This window comes from Tachyglossus aculeatus, chromosome 16 (genome assembly GCF_015852505.1).
Source record: "Tachyglossus aculeatus isolate mTacAcu1 chromosome 16, mTacAcu1.pri, whole genome shotgun sequence".
Lineage (NCBI taxonomy): Eukaryota > Metazoa > Chordata > Mammalia > Monotremata > Tachyglossidae > Tachyglossus > Tachyglossus aculeatus.
The window spans coordinates 28,054,835-28,072,870 of NC_052081.1; the positions used below are offsets into that span (position 1 = coordinate 28,054,835).

General features: G+C 47.1%; 1 protein-coding gene across 4 annotated transcripts in view; it reads left to right on the forward strand.

Annotated features, from left to right (window-relative positions):
* The first annotated feature begins 957 nt into the window (after positions 1-957).
* Positions 958-18,036, forward strand: part of GFRA1 (GDNF family receptor alpha 1) — a 236,171-nt gene continuing 219,092 nt past the window's right edge. For 2 of the 4 annotated variants that reach the window (XM_038758440.1, XM_038758442.1), the window contains exons 1-4: positions 958-1,032; positions 1,499-1,751; positions 4,080-4,373; positions 5,820-5,903. In XM_038758440.1, the coding sequence (XP_038614368.1) occupies positions 1,712-1,751; positions 4,080-4,373; positions 5,820-5,903 (418 nt within the window). In that variant the 5' untranslated portion in view covers positions 958-1,032; positions 1,499-1,711. Of the gene's footprint in view, positions 1,044-1,498; positions 1,752-3,364; positions 3,416-4,079; positions 4,374-5,819; positions 5,904-18,036 lie in introns of those variants that run through there. The other 2 variants (XM_038758441.1, XM_038758443.1) reach the window with 2 other exon arrangements.

Below are 18,036 nucleotides of genomic sequence, written 5' to 3' on the forward strand. Positions count from 1 at the left end.
GTAATCGGGTTGTCCTACATGGGACTAACAGTCTTAGTCCCCATTTTCCAGAGTGCCTTGCCCAAAGTCACTTAGGGTGGATTCGAACCCACGACTTCTGACTCCAAAGTCTAGAAGGGGAGAAGTGAAGTGACTCGCGCAAGGTCACACAGCAGACGAGGGCCAGAGCCGGGGAGGATGGACCTTAGATGTGCTTAGTGCAGTGCCCTGCACACAGGAAGAGCTCAAGAAATATGATGGAATGAATGAACTCTTATATTGTACTCTCTCAAGTGCTCAGTACAGTGCTCAGCTTACAGTAAGTACTCACTAAATACGATTGACTGACATTGCATAGAAAATGCTGCACACAGATGTTTCAGGTGGGCGGAGGCCAAAGAGAAGCAGCGTGGCTCAGTGGAAAGAGCACGGGCTTTGGAGTCAGTGGTCATGGGTGCAAATCCCGGTTCCGCCCATTGTCAGCTATGTGACTTTGGGCAAATCACTTCACTTCCCTGGGCCTCAGTTCCCTCATCTGTCAAATGGGGATTAAGACTGTGAGCCCCCCGTGGGACAACCTGATCACCTTGTAACCTCCCCAGTGCTTAGAACAGTGCTGCTTCGCACATAGTAAGCGCTTAATAAATGCCATAATCATCATCATCATTATTATTATCATCGTCTCTAGTGGACAGAGGCACTAGTGGACGGGGCAGGGAGACTGGGGAGGGGGGGAGAAAGCGGGAGGGAGGAGGGGTCGGGGAGGAGGGGCGAAAGAAAAAAAATTCAGAGCGCCCTTCGCTTGCAGGGTTCTGATCGCGGCCGGTCGCGATCTGTCGTGTCCAGGTTGGTGGCGATAAGAGAGCAAGTTACGGCCGGTCGGTGGGGGTAGGGCTCTGGTTTCCCAGCCCCTTCCCCTGGGGGGTGGGCGGGGCAGGGGGCCGGCTGGTGGGCAGGGGCAGGACGGACGGGCCGGCACCTGCTTTTCGCTGGCCCGCTGGCCCGGGATCGACGGGTCCTCGCCTCGGCCGCTGCAGCAGGAGGGAGTCCAGTGTGAGCGCCGGGTATGGGGGGAGCGGGGGGCTGGAGGGGTGTGGAGGGCATTGGGGGGGCCGGGTGAAAGGGGGCAGCCCCCGGGGCTGGCTTGGCGAGGGGGAGACCCACGAGCCCCGAGGACGGTGCCTCCCGAAAGCCTCAATTATTGCCTGCTTTATTTGTGGGCATTCGACCCGGAGGAAGGCGGGCAACACACACACACACACACACACACACACCACATCCCCCCCTTTCGCATCCTCGGACTTGGCGACGTCGTCCTTGGAAGAGCGCGCCCGGCTTTCCCCGTGCCCTCTGCCTCTACTTTTCTTTTTATTCCCATTTGGCCTCGGGCATCTCCTACAACGAGGGGAGGCGGGGGAGGGGGCGTCCAGTCCAGTCCTGCCCAGCGCGGGGCGGGGCGGGGCGGGGGCCCCAAGGACCAGCCGCTGCCCCCGGTTTCATCCCTCCGTCTTCGTTCCAGGCTGGGCGGGCCCAGACCCCCCGAAGAGGAGCTCGCCCCCACCGACCCCCCGTTCGGACGTTTTTTGGGGGGCGGGGGTCCCGGGCCCCGATGGGGCTGAAGTTTGAGCGGCCGGTTCGGTGTGGCTGTCGGGGGGTGCCCGCATGCTGAGCTCGCCCGGCCGGGCACGGGGCACCGAGGCGCCTGGGGGCGGCCCCGCCGGCCGACGGCACCATGTTTCTGGCCGCCTTCTACTTCGTCCTGCCTCTCCTGGGTGAGTTGGAGGGGCCGCCCGCCTGGGAGCCCGAGCCCCAGCCCCCTGCCCCGTGCCAGGGAAATGCACGAGGAAGACAGACAGAGAGATGTGTGTGTGTGTGTGTGTGTGTGTGTGTTTGGTGTTGGGGGGGTTGGTGTGTGTGTATATTACGTGTATGGGGATTTGGGTGTACGTTGTGTGTAGTGGGTGGGGGGATTTGTGTGTGTGTTGGGGGATTTTTGAGTATGTTGTGTTTAGGGGTGGGGGATTTTTGTGTATGTTGTGTTTAGGGGTGGGGGATTTTTGTGTATGTTACGTGTAGGGGTGGGGGGATTTGTGTGTGTGTGTTGTGTGTAGGGGGTGGGGGGATTTGTGTGTGTGGTGTGTAGGGGGTGGGGGGATTTGTGTGTGTGTTGTGTGTAGGGGGTGGGGGGATTTGTGTGTGTGTGTTGTGTGTAGGGGGTGGGGGGATTTGTGTGTGTGTTGTGTGTAGGGGGTGGGGGGACTTGTGTGTGTGTGTGTAGGGGGTGGGGGGATTTGTGTGTGTGTGTAGGGGGTGGGGGGGATTTGTGTGTGTGTTGTGTGTAGGGGGTGGGGGGATTTGTGTGTGTGTTGTGTGTAGTGTGTAGGGGGTGTGGGATGTGTGTGTGTTGTGTGTAGGGGCTGGGGGATGTGTGTGTTGTGTGTAGGGGGTGGGGGGATTTGTGTGTGTGTGTGTTGTGTGTAGGGGGTGGGGGGATTTGTGTGTGTGTGTGTGTGTAGGGGTGGGGGATTTGTGTGTGTATGGTGTGTGTAGGGGGTGGGGGGATTTGTGTGTGTATGGTGTGTGTAGGGGGTGGGGGGATTTGTGTGTGTATGGTGTGTGTAGGGGGTGGGGGGATTTGTGTGTGTATGGTGTGTGTAGGGGGTGGGGGGATTTGTGTGTGTATGGTGTGTGTAGGGGGTGGGGGGATTTGTGTGTGTATGGTGTGTGTAGGAGGTGGGGGGACTTGTGTGTGTATGTTCTGTGTAGGGGTGGGAGATTTGTGTGTATGTTGTGTGTAGGGGTGGGGGATTTGTCTGTGTAGTGTGTAGGGGGTGGGGGATTTGTCTGTGTAGGGGGTGGGGGATTTGTCTGTGTAGTGTGTAGGGGGTGGGGGATTTGTCTGTGTGTAGTGTGTGTGGGGTGGAGGATTTGTCTGTATTGTGTGTAGGGGGTGGGGGATTTGTGTGCGTGTTGTGTGTAGGGGTGGAGGATTTGTGTGTGTGCGTGTTTTGTGTAGGGGGTAGGGGATATGTGTGTGGTATAGGGGGTGGAGGATTTGTGTGTATGTGTTGTGTATAGGGGTGGGGGATTTGTGTGTGTATGTTGTGTGTATGTTGTGTGTAGGGGGGACTTGTGTGTGTTGTGTGTAGGGGGTGGGGGGATTTGTGTGTGTGTGTGTTTGTGAGTGTCGAGGGGCGATGGTGAGGGGTGTGGAAGGAGTCTGGGCTGCATCTGCATCTGTGAGCGCTCCCCCAACCGCCCGGGCTCGGAGGGGTTGGGAGCCGTGGCCGACCCCCCAAATCCTGCACTTTATTTTCCCCTTCGACCGGCTGCTGATTTTGCTTTTTCATCTGGTATCAGCGGGCTCGGGCCCCGCTGTCGGGGAGTCCCTGGAAACTTCCAAAAGGAAACTTTTCTCCTCCCGACTCGCCTTTAGGTGACTGCGGCCGGCAAGCCTTTTTTCCGTTTCTTTTTTCCCGAAGCTGCCCCGCCTCCTCTATTTACCCTCTCCCCTTCCAGCATCGCCCCCAAATGTGCCCCTCTCCCGGCCGCACAATAGGGTTTTTGTCGTTGTTGTTGTTTGTTTGTTTTGCAGGGTGCGGTGGGAGAAGTCCGGGTTTGTATTTGGCCCCAAGGTGGGGCGGGGGCGGAGGCGGGCACGAGGAACCGGGCGATGGGAGCCCGCAGCTGGGGCGCATATTGGGAAGGAGTAATCGGGGGCCGGGCTGGCTCCAGCTGCGGCTCCCTCCGGCCGGGATTTGGGAATTGGGACCCCGGCGGCCGAGTTCCGGCCTCCCCACCCCTGATCCGGCGCCGAGAGAGCCCTAGGGGCCCAGGGGGCATTAGAGGCCCCCTGCCCTCATTTCCAGCCGTGCTTCCCCTCCAGGCGAAGCACGTGGGCAACCCCCGTGGGTGGGTTTCTGTGTGGTGCCTTGGAAGCATCTCCCTGAGTTCCCCCCCGAACTTGATAGGATCATATTATCCCCCCAGTCCCTTAAACCGGAGAGGAGGGACGATGGGGATGAGTCTGGCTGCGGGAAAGAAAAAGGAGGGGAGGAATGGGGGGGGTCCTCACCCACCCCTCCCTGGTTCCTTGCCAGATGCCCTTTCATCCGCCGAAGTGAGTGGCGGGGATCGGCCGGACTGCGTGAAAGCCAGTGACCAGTGCCTGAAGGAACAGAGCTGCAGCGCCAAGTACCGGACCCTGAGGCAGTGCGTGGCCGGCAAGGAGACCAACTTCAGCCTGGCGTCCGGCCTGGAGGCAAAGGACGAGTGCCGCAGCGCCATGGAGGCACTCAAGCAGAAATCCCTCTACAACTGCCGCTGCAAGCGGGGCATGAAGAAGGAGAAGAACTGCCTGCGTATCTACTGGAGCATGTACCAAAGCCTGCAGGGTAGGTGGTGAAAGTCCACCCCCATCCCAACCTCCACCACCTTTGTCACCCACTTGCCGCAGAGCCATCATCATCATCATCAATCATATTTATTGAGCGCTTACTGTGTGCAGAGCACTGTACTAAGCGCTTACAAGTTGGCAACATATAGAGACAGTCCCTACCCAACAGTGGGCTCACAGTCTAAAAGAACGGGACCAGACTCTAAGGGGGCTCATTCTTCCCCAGGTTGCCCTTCAGCAGGCAAAGCTGGGCACCTTCCATCAGGCCCAGGGGGCAAGGGCAGCTGGCCAGCCCTTGGCACCACCTCGTGTGTTGCCGCCACCAGCGACCTCCTGGGGTGGGGAAATCCGGAGGCAGGCGTCCCACCTGGGCACTGAGTTGACCTTTCGAAAACCCAGTCAAAATACATTAGGGCGCAAACCACAAAGTCAATCAGTTCAGAGCATCTGTCCCAAAGAAACTAACCCTTAAATGGCTTGCTTAACTTCCACCAAATCACAAGGACCACCTTATCCTGTCTTTTTTCCTACCCCTGAGATCTAACCGTTTTGCCAGAGAAAGCTGCTACATCATCATCTGAATAGCCAGCTATTCTCTTGTCCTTGGGTCTTTATCAGTCAGTTGTGTGAGCTCAAACCCCTCAAGAGGAGCTGTGTTTCCATGTGTAGCCTTCCCTCAAACTAGTTGGGTTGCCTCAAATGTGGGTTAGTTCATTGAGCAAGACAGAAGGAAATATGCTCCACTTGCCACCAACACTCATTCCAACGGGATTTTTTTTGTTGTTTGGTTGAGTCCTAGAGGGTTTTAGCTCTGTTGACCAAGCACAGATATCCTGATCATCTTCTGATGGTGCCATCCACATTAAAACCTTTATCACAGGCACCTTTGTGGTCACTTCCTCCCAGATGTCTACAACTTTACTGGGCCCAAAAGTTGGATTATTTTACTCATGGTCACGCAGTCAATTTCAGGACTTCCTTTTTGTACAGAGGGGAAAGGGATGTAGTTGAGCAGTTTCCAAATGAGAAGTGTTTGTGTAAACAGAAATGATCTCTTCCTAACTCTTCTTGCATTGGGGACTGGAGTGAGGCAGAGCTTGTGACATCCCAGACTTGCTCCTCAGTGATTTTTATCCCCTCGTAAAGGGTGGGGGAGTTTCTGGCAAGGCATTCTGGGTTCCTTTCCAGTGTTTTAGTGGCCTCCCGGGAGAAAAAAGAACAGGGAAAAAGAAAGAATAGAACGAAATAAACCAAAAACCAAACCACAACAGCTGGACTTGAAATCTTTGAAAATCGTACTTTTGGTTATTCCAGCATTGAATAACCAACAAAATAACTCTCTGTTCAGTTTAGATGATTTTGCGGTGCCGAGAAGGAACAAACCTTTTTTCAAATCTTCAACTAATTTGTAAACACAGTCTCTAAATCATCTTTTTGCCTTTAGGAAATGACTTGCTTGAAGATTCCCCATATGAACCAGTTAACAGCAGATTATCAGACATATTCCGACTAGTCCCAGTCCTATCAGGTAAGAAGACTTAAATTTCTCCCATAGAATGTCAGCTGCCTCTTCTTAAAACAATCCAATGGGCTCTTGGGATGTTTCATTAAGAACTCCTAGGCAGCTGAAGGATTGCTTTGTGCATTTGGGGAAATTGGGCATGGTACTTAAGAGAATTAGGTTGATTTTCGAGTAATTCTGAAAGGAGTGATGGCTTTCACACTGCTACATTGGGGAGTTGAGAGAAGGAAAGAGACAATTTAGTTGACTTTTTTTGTTGTAAATATGGGAATGGCTAAATTGTGGGAAAAAATGACACTAGTTCTACCTGTAGGTGGCAATCTGATTCTCTTTTTTTAGAATTTGAAAAATGAACACTTTATTGGTAAGTGACTTGTTTGCATGTCATTTAAAGTAGGGAAGATTGGGGTGACATTTAGAGAGATTTCAGATGAGTTTTTTTGTTTAATTCGCTTCTGGTTTTTCTAAAAACTCTAAATTATTTTAGCTGGCTCAAAATTTCATATTTTGGCATTCTTCTAAAAGTAATTTTGCATTAATGATTATGTTTTGTTGTCTCCAGAACAATTTCTTGCCTGGGGTTGAAGTTAAATTCCTTTTCAGCACTCTCAGATTATACTAAACCTCTACATTCGGAGAGGTTCATAAATAGTGTGGTAGACAAGATCTTTGGTGTACTGAAGTTAGGCTGGTATTAACTTGTGTAAAGTTAAAATTTCCTCTAATGATAGCAGCAGCAAAAGATCAGTTTTTCACTGACTTCCTGACTTCCTTTGGTAGCTAATGCTGTAATCTAAATCCTCAAAATTATATAATAGTGATGAAATGCAGGTGAATCTCAGGTTGTAGTATTCTTTACTTACAATATGTATCGTAAATATTAGTGTGGCCAATCAGTTGGAAGTGAAGTCAAGGGAATGAGGATATAGGCAGGACCCAGGGGCATCTGAATATTCAAAGTCATACAGATAATTTCCATATTTGGGGGGAGTGCTCTCTTATTCCAGGATTGATGGTTACTTTCTGGAATTCTTCCATTACTTCCTTGTACTAAGTAGGTACTCATTTTCATTTATATATCTCCATAGTGGACTTGGTCAGCCTTTTGGATGACCTTGTTTTTGCCTGAAATAGAGCCGTTGGTGGGAAATTGAAAGGAAGCGTTCAGTTCTTTCTTCAGATCCAGACACCATTCAGTCAAGATGGCTAGAATAAGGAAAATGATATTGTGTTTCCTGAGAAATCAATCAATGGTATTTATTGAGCGCTTGCTCTGTTCAGAACACTGTACTCATTCAACGGAATTGGAAGGCACATTCCCTACTCGACATCCTGCTGGAGTTCTGAAAACTATGATTAATTAATGTGATCAAACGCTGGAACTTCCTCACCCATTTTTCCCTAAGTGGATAAGAACTTGACCTGCCCATTCTATAGTTTTCATTTAGGTGTGAGTTTGCCTCAGTTTGGCTTAGGCTGGAAAACAACATGGACTCACACTGCATTTTATTGCATTGAATAATCATACTATGAACACTAGCAGGATGTGGATGGGAAAAGTTAATTGAGTAATGTTGCTTTTAAGTCCAAAATTCTGCCTCTTTGACGATCTACATTCTTTAGTCCAGCTAGATCTCTGTATAGACTTGGGCAGCAGCCCCATTTAAACTCTTCCTCTTGTCTTGTAGAGATCTGGTAGTAATCAAAGTTTCCATACCTGGATTTTAGCCAAATGTGTGTGGGTGTGTGTGTGTGTGTGTGTGTGTGTGTGTGTTTGCTGGAAATAATCAATTTGTATGTCTTTGTGACCATCAATGACTTTGTTTTGACTCCAATCCACAAGTCTATTGAATCACTTATTAGCCAGAATAGAGACTTCATAGATTATCTCTGCAGTGATCTTTTTAATGAAGCATTACACAAAGAACACAGTTCTCAGATTAAACTGAACTCAAAATAATGATGCCTTTGTCCTGAGTTTAGGGGATGAGGAAGCCAATTAATCGTAAGTAGATCCTTTTCAGATTTGATTTTTACTAGGTTTGGTATTTTCCCCCAGGAACTACTTAAGATTATTTCTGCAACAACTGAAATAAGTGAAAATAAATGATTATTTTAGGTAAATCAAATGTTTATTGAGAATTGGTGGTTGACCCCAAGCCAAACTGGTGTGGAAGAAGATTCCTGTATTCAATCAATCAATGCTATTTATTGAGCACTTACTGTGTATAGATCACTGCTGCTAATCTTCTCACCATGCCTCGTTCTCGCCTGTCCTGCCGTCGACCCCCGGCTCACGTCATCCCCCTGGCCTGGAATGCCCTCCCTCCCCACATCCGCCAAGCTAGCTCTCTTCCTCCCTTCAAGGCCCTACTGAGAGCTCACCTCCTCCAGGAGGCCTTCCCAGACTGAGCCCCCTCCTTCCTCTCCCCCTCCTTCCTCTCCCCCTCCTTCCTCTCTCCATCCCCCCCGCCCTACCTCCTTCCCTTCCCCACAGCACCTGTATATATGTATATATGTTTGTACATATTTATTACTCTATTTATCTTCCTTGTACATATCTATTCTATTTTATTTTGTTAATATGTTTGGTTTTGTTCTCTGTCTCCCCCTTCTAGACTGTGAGCCCACTGTTGGGTAGGGACCATCTCTATATGTTGCCAACTTGTACTTCCCAAGCGCTTAGTACAGTGCTCTGCACACAGTAAGCGCTCAATAAATACGATTGAATGAATGAATCTAAGCAAGCACTTAACAGTCTACAGTTCCCTTTGTGGTCCACAGATAGACAAGTTCCCCAAACTTTTATTCCCTTTCCTACATCAGAAATGGAAACTACACATTCTTTGCCTCTCTTCTGTGAGTAGCTTTTCAGATGCCATCTCTAGATCACTTAATGTATTCATTTCCATAAATAATTCGGGGTGAAAATTGGAGAAAACTTATCCTTGTTTTAAAACCAGAGTTTGGGGGCTATACCTTGGTTTTGTTGGGAAGGAGTGCCAATTAGCAGAGCTGAATAAGAAGAGGAGGCAGTGGTAATGGTAGGCCACTGCTGGTGTCAAATGCCATGACCATAAGGAAACTAGGGACATGGAACTAGGAGTGGAGGTTATGGAGTCCATGAAAATGGGAATGCTTATGCATTTGCTTGGAACTTCAGCTCTCTGCGCCTTTAATTTGCTTGCCTTATCTCCCCCGTTCATCCAAGGATCAGGAGAGGAGATACATGAGCGGGATGGGTCATGCTTTGGAATCTGGATTGAAATCTCTTGAAGAGAGGCAACCTGGTTAGCCAAAAGCTGCACAATTGTGTCTATGGAATGAAGAACAGAGAGGCCAAGATTTTTAAAACAGTGATTGTGGGGTTAGGCACTGAGAAGAAAATACCAGATGATTCCACATTACAAGCTGAGGTATTGGATATTGGAATGGTTTGTCGGCAATGGGGCAAAATGGTTGGAGGCGTAGATTTGGAAACTTTGAATGTGATGAAGTTCAAGTATGTTAACTGCCTTTACCAAATCCTTATCCAAGCTCATGCCTTTGGTTAAGCCAGGACTTTTGCTACAGTAAGGCCCCTAGGGAGTCCAAAAATTCCCCCCCTTTCCCCAACAGGTGACATTTTCCCTCCAGTGGTGTAGTGGATAGAGCATGGGCCTGGGAGTCAGAAGGTCATGGGTTCTAATCCCACTCCACCACTTGTCAGCTATGTGGCCTTGGGCAAGACACTTAACTTCCCTGTGCCTCAGTTACCTCATCTGTAAAATGAGGATTAAGACTATGAGCCCCATTTGGGGTATGGACTATGTCCAACCTTATTTGCTTGAGAAGCAGCGTGGTGTAGTGGAAAGAGCACGGTCTTGGGAGTCAGAGGTCGTGGGTTTGAATACCGGCTCTACCACTTAGCTGTGTGACTTTGGGCAAATCACTTAACTTCTCTGTGCCTCAGTTACCTCATCTGTAAAATGGGGAGTAAGACTGTGAGCCCCACATGGGACAACCTGATAATCTTGTATCCTCCCCAGTTCTTAGAACAGTGCTTGGCATATAGTAAGCACTTAACAAATACCATCATTATTATTATTACTATTATTAGTGTATCCACCCCAGTGCTTAGTACAGTGCCTGGCACATAATAAGCGCTTAACAAATACCATAATTATTATTATTACTGTTATTATTATTACCCCACCTAATTATTTTGGAAGGAGGAGGGAGCCAGTGATAGCTCTCCTGTTTCACCCAGGGTGATGATGGAGTCTCTTATCAGGAGCCCCTATTTAGCCAGAGTCCTGTGGTTTTAGGGCTGAGGACCTGAGCCAAGGAACCTGAGAAGCAGTATGGCCTAATGGACAGAGCACAGGCCTGGAAGTCAGAAGTACCTGGGTTTCAATCCCAGCTCTACCACTTGTCTGCTTGACCTTGGACAAGTCACTTCTCTGTGCCTCAGTTAACTCATCTATAAAATGGGGATTAAAACCGGGATGCCCATGTGGGACATGGACTCAGTCCAATCTAATTAGCTCCCCCTCCCCACCCCCCCGGCCTTACCTCCTTCCCCGCCCCACAGCACCTGTATATATGTATATATGTTTATACATATTTATTACTCTATTTTATTTGTACATATTTATTCTATTTATTTTATTTTGTTAATATGTTTTGTTGTCTGTCTCCCCCTTCTAGACTGTGAGCCCGCTGTTGGGTAGGGACCGTCTCTATGTGTTGCCGACTTGTAATTCCCAAGCACTTAGTACAGTGCTCTGCACACAGAAAGTGCTCAATAAATACGATTGAATGAATTAATTAGCTCGCATCTACCCCAGTTCTTGGTACAATGCTTGGCACATAATAAGCACTTAACAAATGCCATATTTTTTAAAAAAATGATTATCATGCTTGTGAATGGTGCAGTGCCATTTGCATTCTCTCATCCTTGCTGGTTTTGTTCCTGTTGTGGCATGGGATGCAGCTACTGAGTTGGGGAGTGGAAAACACTGTGAGGTGCATTTTATGCCTTCACTCTCATTAGCCAGGTAGTGGTATTATAAATCATTTATTTATGTTAATGTCTGTCTCCTGCTTTAGACCGAAGCTCTTTGTGGGCAGGGAAAGTGTCTGCCAACTGTTATATTGTACTCTCTAAACCGCTTAGTGCAGTGCCCTGCAAACAGTAAGCCCTCAATAAATAACATTGATTGGTACCTGTGAAACCAAGGCTAGTACCCAGGTCTCCTGATTCCCAGAGCAATGCTCTGTCTGTTGGATCCTGTAAGTGAGACTGAAGGTAAGGAACGAGGCCTAATGGAGGAAATTAAAAATGGGAAGTGTCACTGTGGAATAGTGGGGGGCCTTATAGAATGCTGAGAAGAGAAATGGTGGTTGTCTAATGAAGAGAAGGAAGTTTGGAGGATCTTTGCTGGCTCAACCAAATAACTTTTCTTCGTTTTTTTTGTTTTTTAATTATTATTGGTATTTGTTAAACACTTACTCTGTGCCAGGCACTGTACTAAATGCTGGGGTATTTACAAGATAATCAGTTTGGGCACAGTCCATGTCCCACACAGTGCTCACAGTCTTCATCCACATTTTACAGATAAGGTAACTGAGGCACAGAGAAATTGTGACAAAGTCACAGAGCAGACAAGTGGCAGAGCTGGTATTAGAACCCAGGTCTTTCTGACTCCCAGGCTTGCGCTGTATCCATTAGGCCATGCTGATTCCCAACTCTTGGGAACACTGAAGCTCTAGACTCCCTTTATATAAAGAAACACTGGTCTACAACTCAAAAAGCAGAAGCTTGGTATCTGGAATAACATTCTTTTGAATCACCCTGATGTATCTATCCCTGAATTTTGCAGTAAAGGGTAAAACACCATGTTCATTTAGGCAGAATTCATTGTCGTATTTATTGAGCGCTTACTGTGAATATCAGTCTTGCATCAGCATCAATCAATCACAGTCATAATCAATTTGCAGTTGAGCATACTGAAGTCTGGTGAAATGAAGTGATTTGTCCAGAGCTGGGATTAGAATTCTGGTCTTTTGACTCTCAGGCCTGTTCTTTTTTCACTGTGCCACACTGCTTCTCAACAGGTAAGCAAGAAGTGTGTTATTATCCTGTGATTAGGGAATGCAGGACTGCACTGGGATAGATATGTGTGCATTACTGTCCCCTGATCAAGAACAAGTTACAACTGAGGTATGGTTCCCCAGGCATCATGCAGATTTGAGTAGCGTGGCCTAGTGGAAAGGGCACGGGACTGAGAGTCAGAGGATGGGAGTTCTAATCCCAGCTCTGCCACATGTCTGTTGTGTTACCTTGGGCCAGTCACTTAACTTCTCTGTGCCTCAGTTACCTCATCTGTAAAATTGGGATGAAGACTTTGAGCCCCTTGTGGGACAGGGACTATGTCCAACCTGATTACCTTGTATCTACCACAGTGCTTAGAACAATGCCTGGCACACAGTAAGTGCTTAACAAATACAGTTATTATTATTGTTGTTATTATTGCCCAGCCCAGGTTGCAGTGGATGGTCCTGGATTTTTGAAAGGAGGTGAAAGTTTTGAAGTACTTAAACATTGTTGAAACTTCAAATCAAGGGCAAAGATCATTTTTCTCTACTCTGGTCCAGTGTCTTATAATCCACTATCCCCTTTGAAAGTTCCACATCCATCCTTATGAAAAGTCTATGTGGTTGAACAGTTGTACTAAGTACTGCTGGGATGATCTCATCAATCAATCATATTTATTGAGTGCTTACTATATGCAGAGTACTGTACTAAGTGCTTGGGAGGGTACAAGTCTTATCCCATAGGTAGTAAAATCCCATTTTCCAGACTGATTAATATTTATTGGGTACAGAGCATGGTTCCAGGGGCTGAGCCCCACAAGGGACAGGGACTGGTTAATTCCTACCTGTGAATTTTCTCCCTGTACTTAGAGCCATGCTCTGCACACAATAAATTCTTTAATGCTAAATTCTACTAGATGCGTGGGAGCATGCATTAGTGGAAGTCTCCTTTCCCTGGAACATATCCTTGGTGCCATCATCTTTCCCATTCCACTCTCTGCCTCATTCTTCCAATTCCTCCAGGGTCAGGAAGAGGTATATGTAACCGAGCGCTTTCCATTACTGAATGATCGGAGCAGTTCCGAATGAAGTGGCGAGAGGGTTATCGTGAGACGTGAGACATTGCTGTACCCGGAATAGGTTGAGATTTGGGGAGGTGAGGTATCAAAAAGAAAGAGTGTGTTTCTGACCAGTTCTCTTCAAGTGGAGTTTTAATATAGGTCTGATTACAACCACTTTTTACTATTTTTCGTTTTGTTTTTTAAAATGGGACTTGTGAAGTGCTCACTATGTGCTAGGCACTGTACTCAGTGCTAGGATAACTCCCTGAGGCAACCTCTTCTACCTCTGTTTTCTTCTCCCCAGATTGTAGTATTTGCTCTGCACCCACAGGGCTCTCAGTAAATAGGATTGCTTGAAGGAATAAGTGATTAAAGTTGAAAGGCTGAATGGCTTAGTAGAAACATTGTGGAAAGAGCATGGGCCTAGAACTCATAGGACCTGGGTTCTAATCCTGATTCTGCTGTTTGCCTGCTGTGTGTCCTTGGGCAAGTCACCTGCTCTGGGCCTCAATTCTAAAAGGAGGATTAAACCCTCCTCTTCTACTTAAAGTTAGATCTCCTTATGGGACGGGGAGTACATCCTACCTAATTAACTTGTATCTGCCCCAGTGCTTAGAACAGTGCTTGATACAAAGTAAGGACTGAAAAAATGCCATAATAATAATAACACCTTGGGATTGGGAGTGAGCAGGATACTGGCCTCTTGTATGACCTTAACTCCTCTCTGCTTCAGTTTTCATATCTGTCAAATGGTGATAAGATACCTATTCTCCCTATTAAGGGACAGAGACTGCCTCATATGGTTACTTAGTATGTACTAAGTAGTAGTAGTATCTATCTACTTAACTTAGTACTTGATGATAATTTTATTATTATTATTTCCTTTTGCACTTCGTAAAGTGCTGGATAGAACACAGGTCTAGGAGTCACAAGGACCTGGGCTCTGATTCTGGTTATGCCATTTGTCTGCTCTGTGACTTTGGGCAATTTACTTCACTTCTCTGTGCCTCAGTTACCCCTTCTGTAAAATGGGGTTTAAGACTCTGAGCCCCTCATGGGACATGGACTGTGTCCAACCTGATTATCTTGTATCTACTCCAGCCCTTAGGACAGTACCTGGCTCATAGTAAGCGCTTAAATACCACTTTAGAAAAAGATCATACTTAAACTACAACAAGAAGGACAGCTGCAACTTTTGTTCAGGATGAATTGGAAGATACCATTCAAGAGAGTCCTTCTTATTTTTTATGAAGATTGCTTTTAGAAGGGCTAGTTAGTGTAGTTTAGAACAGGACAAGTTCTTTAACATTTAAAAATGGGTAACGTGTGGCTAAAGACAAAATATCGATAGAAAGGAAGAGTTCTGAAAAGTTCCTTAAAGGTTCAAGACCTGATAAACGGGTCGTTGTTCAAAATGACACTGGCACTTTGTGGAACCCTCCTTTGTCCATCACCCAACTATTTCAGGGTCTGGCAATTGGTCATAAATTAGTAGGACATGAGTTTTACTTGTTTAGGCTTAAGTAATGATATTTAAATAATGTTATTTAATGATATATAAGGGGCAATTCTCCTTTTGTACCCAGTTAGTTTGGGGCAAAATCAGATTTAATTTTCAAGAGTTTGGGGTTTTATTTAGCTTTTAGTCTTATGATTCAGATACAATAACATCTGCATGGCAAGTGTTTCTTTGGCAAGATGACTCCTTTCCAGCATTTGCAAATGGCCCAGATGGCTAAGCAAACACTCTGCAAAATAGCTGTCTGTTGGCAAAGCAAGCTTTGCTTCATTCAGAGTGTAGCACTCCAGCATCAACTCTAAATTTAACAATATCCAAATCCTGGTTTGGATGTGAGGTCTGTAAAGTGGGTGGCAAAATCCAGTGACCCACAGGAGTGAAAGGAAACTGACCAAAGGGGGCCAATTCCCCTGGGAAATGTGGACTGTTTGATTGGGGGAGAAGGGAAACCCTTCAGGCAAAATATGGTCCTTGCATTGAAAAATGACTAAAATTTGTAAATGTCATCTTCCAATATAGATGCTGCCTCTCTTGACGTCAAGTCACACACACCTACGCTAAATCCACAATGAGGTGGTCGGACAGAATTAGGATGGATTTGTAAATCGATTTGATATTTTTCTCTGCTAACCTAGACTTTAGAAAACTTTTAAAAGGAAAGAAATCTCAGGTTTGGCAGTCATCAAAATATTTTGAGGGATAAGCAGTTGAGTTAAATCAGATGAAATGCTAAATATGTTAAATCCCCATTAAGTGGGCTCCGGCAGGGGGTGGCCCCCCTCAGCATCAGTGGTGCCAATGGCAGCCTGGCCCTCTTGTGCCTCTGTCAATCACTGCCTCCCAGCCTGCATTCCTCACCCCAGTCTCCTGCAATCCTCAACTTCTTTTATCAGTTTGCTTCAGTGACTCAGGTGTCCTGGCCTCACCTGCCCCTGGCCGCTTTTCCTTTCTCCACTGTTGCTGTCTGTAACTGACTTACTTTTGCTGTCTATCCCAGTGCCTAGAATAGTGCATAGTAACAACTTAACAAATATTTGTAGTCTTCTCATTATTATTGTTGTTATTGTTGTTGTTCACTTTCTCCTGGCTTCTCCCTGTAAGCTTCTTGTAGGCATGGATTCTGTTTACCAACTCTGTAGTGTAGTCTTCCAAGTGCTTAGTACAGTGCCCTGCACACACACAGTAAGCATTCAATACCATTGATTGCTCCCCAGTCAATCAATCCCAGCTCTGCCACTTGTTTGCTGTGTGACCTTAAGCAAGTCAATTAACTTCTCTGTGCCTTATCTGTAAAATGAGGGGTAAGACTGTGAGCCCCATATGGGTCATGGACTGTGTCCAACCTGATGGGTTTGTACTTACCCCAGCATTGAGTACAGTACCTGGCACATAGTAAACACTTAAATACCATAAAAGAATCATATTTATTGAGTGCTTCCTGTGTGCAGAGCACTGTACTAAGCACTTCGGAGAGTACAGTAAAACAGAGGTGGAAGGCATGTTCTCTTCCCACAACAAGCTAGAGAGGGAGGCAGATATTCATCTGAATATAATCTGAATAATCTGTGGAAGGGGTTAATAAAGGGTGCATATCCAAGTATAAAGGTGACACAGACGGGAGTGGGAGAAGAAGAAATGAGGGCCTAGTCGGGGAAAGGCCTCTAGGAGGAGTGGTACTTTCAGTAAGGCTTCAGATATGAGGAGGGAGGGAGTTCCAAGCCAGAGACAGGACATGGGAAAAGGTTGGCAATGACATTAGAAGAGATTGAGATACAGTGAGTAGGTTGACTCTAGAGGAGCGAAGGGTGCAAGCTGGATTCTAGTAAGAAATCAGGGAGGTAAGTGGGAGGAATCAAGGTGATTGAGAGCTTTAAAGCTAATGGTATGGAATTTGATGCATAAGTGGATGGGGAACCATTGGAGGTTCTTCAGGAGTGGGGAAGCATGGACTGAATATTTTTGTACAAAAATAACCCAGGCAGGAAGAATGGGAGAATGGACTGGAGTGGGGAGAGACCGGAGGCAGGGAGGTCAGCAGAGAGTCTGACAGTAGTCAAGGCAGGATGAGAGAAGTGCTTGGAGTAACATGGTAGAAGTTTGGATGGTGAGGAAAGGGTGTAGTTTAGTGATGCTGTGAAGGTTGAGCCAACAGGATTTGGTGACAGATTGAATATGTGAGCTGAATGAAAGAGGCGAGGTGTGAGGGTAATGCCAAGGATACGGGCCTGTGAGACAGAGAGGAGGGTGGTGCTGTCCACAGTGACAGGAATATCAGGCGTGTTCAGAGTTTGGATGGGAAGATGAGGCATTCTGTCTTGGACCTGTGTAAGTTTTGAGGTGTTGGCAGGACGTCAAGTAGAGATGTCCTGAAGGCTGGAGGAAATGTGAGACTGCAGAGGAGGAGAGAGATCAGGGCTAGAAAGTTGGGAATCATTTCTATAGAGGTGGTAGTTGAAGCAGTGGGAGTGAATGAACCCCACTTTCATACCTCCACAGTTCTCTCCCTGGCCTACCTACCTCACAGGGCAAGATAACCTAGCACAGTAGAGCCTAAGTCCAGGGATTCCCAGGCTCTGATGTAAGCTGCATCACTATCACCAGTTTTGAACACTCATTGAGGGCAGTGCTAGGTGTCAGGGAGCAGCCAGTACAAGTGGAAGACTTGGCAGAGAGACCGGCAGATGAGATCATAAATATTCAGTTGGAATAAAAATAAAATCATAGGGGCAAGTGGTAACAAAGTAATAAAAGCCTACAGCCCGTTGTTGGGTAGGGACCATCTCTATATGTTGCCGACTAAGTGCTCAGTACAGTGCTCTGAATACAATTGAATGAATGAATGAATGAATAAATATGAAGAGTGGCTGTTGGAATGACCATCAGGGAGGTGGGGTAGTCATGGAAGACTTCCTGGAGGAAGATAATTTTAGAAGGTGTGGAAGGAGGGGAGGGTGGTTTGAATGGGGAGGGAGTTTGACTGGCCATCTGGGGTCTGACCCCCCTCTTGCCTTTGCTTCCAATGAATCACTACCTGCTCGAAGTTAAGAAGCCGCTTAGAGCCAGGGAGGAGAGCAACATGGAAATAAAATAGCTTTTGCTCCTTAAGTCCTTTCCTGCAGCTCCCTGGGAGCCCTAGAAACACCTCTTCTTGCCACTTCTGGCTTGTACACCAGGCCTCATATTTTCCCTCCCTATCCCCATCCCTTTGCTGTTTACATCCCAGTCCTACTCTTCAGCTCTTCCCCTGCATCCCCGCTGGATTGCATCTGCCCCTCCTCTTTGCCCCACTTTCCTGCAACTCCCAGCCTCCCTGTCCCCTAAGCCCAGGCTTCTTCACAGTGGTCCTGGCTTATCCTGTCCATCTCCGCTAACCCTGCTGCCCTAAAATCACTCACCCTGTTCTGGTTCTGCCCCAACACTGTCTCTGGCAACTTCAGCATCATTCCCCCGGTCATCGGTTGGGATGTCGTAAAGGTTTTAG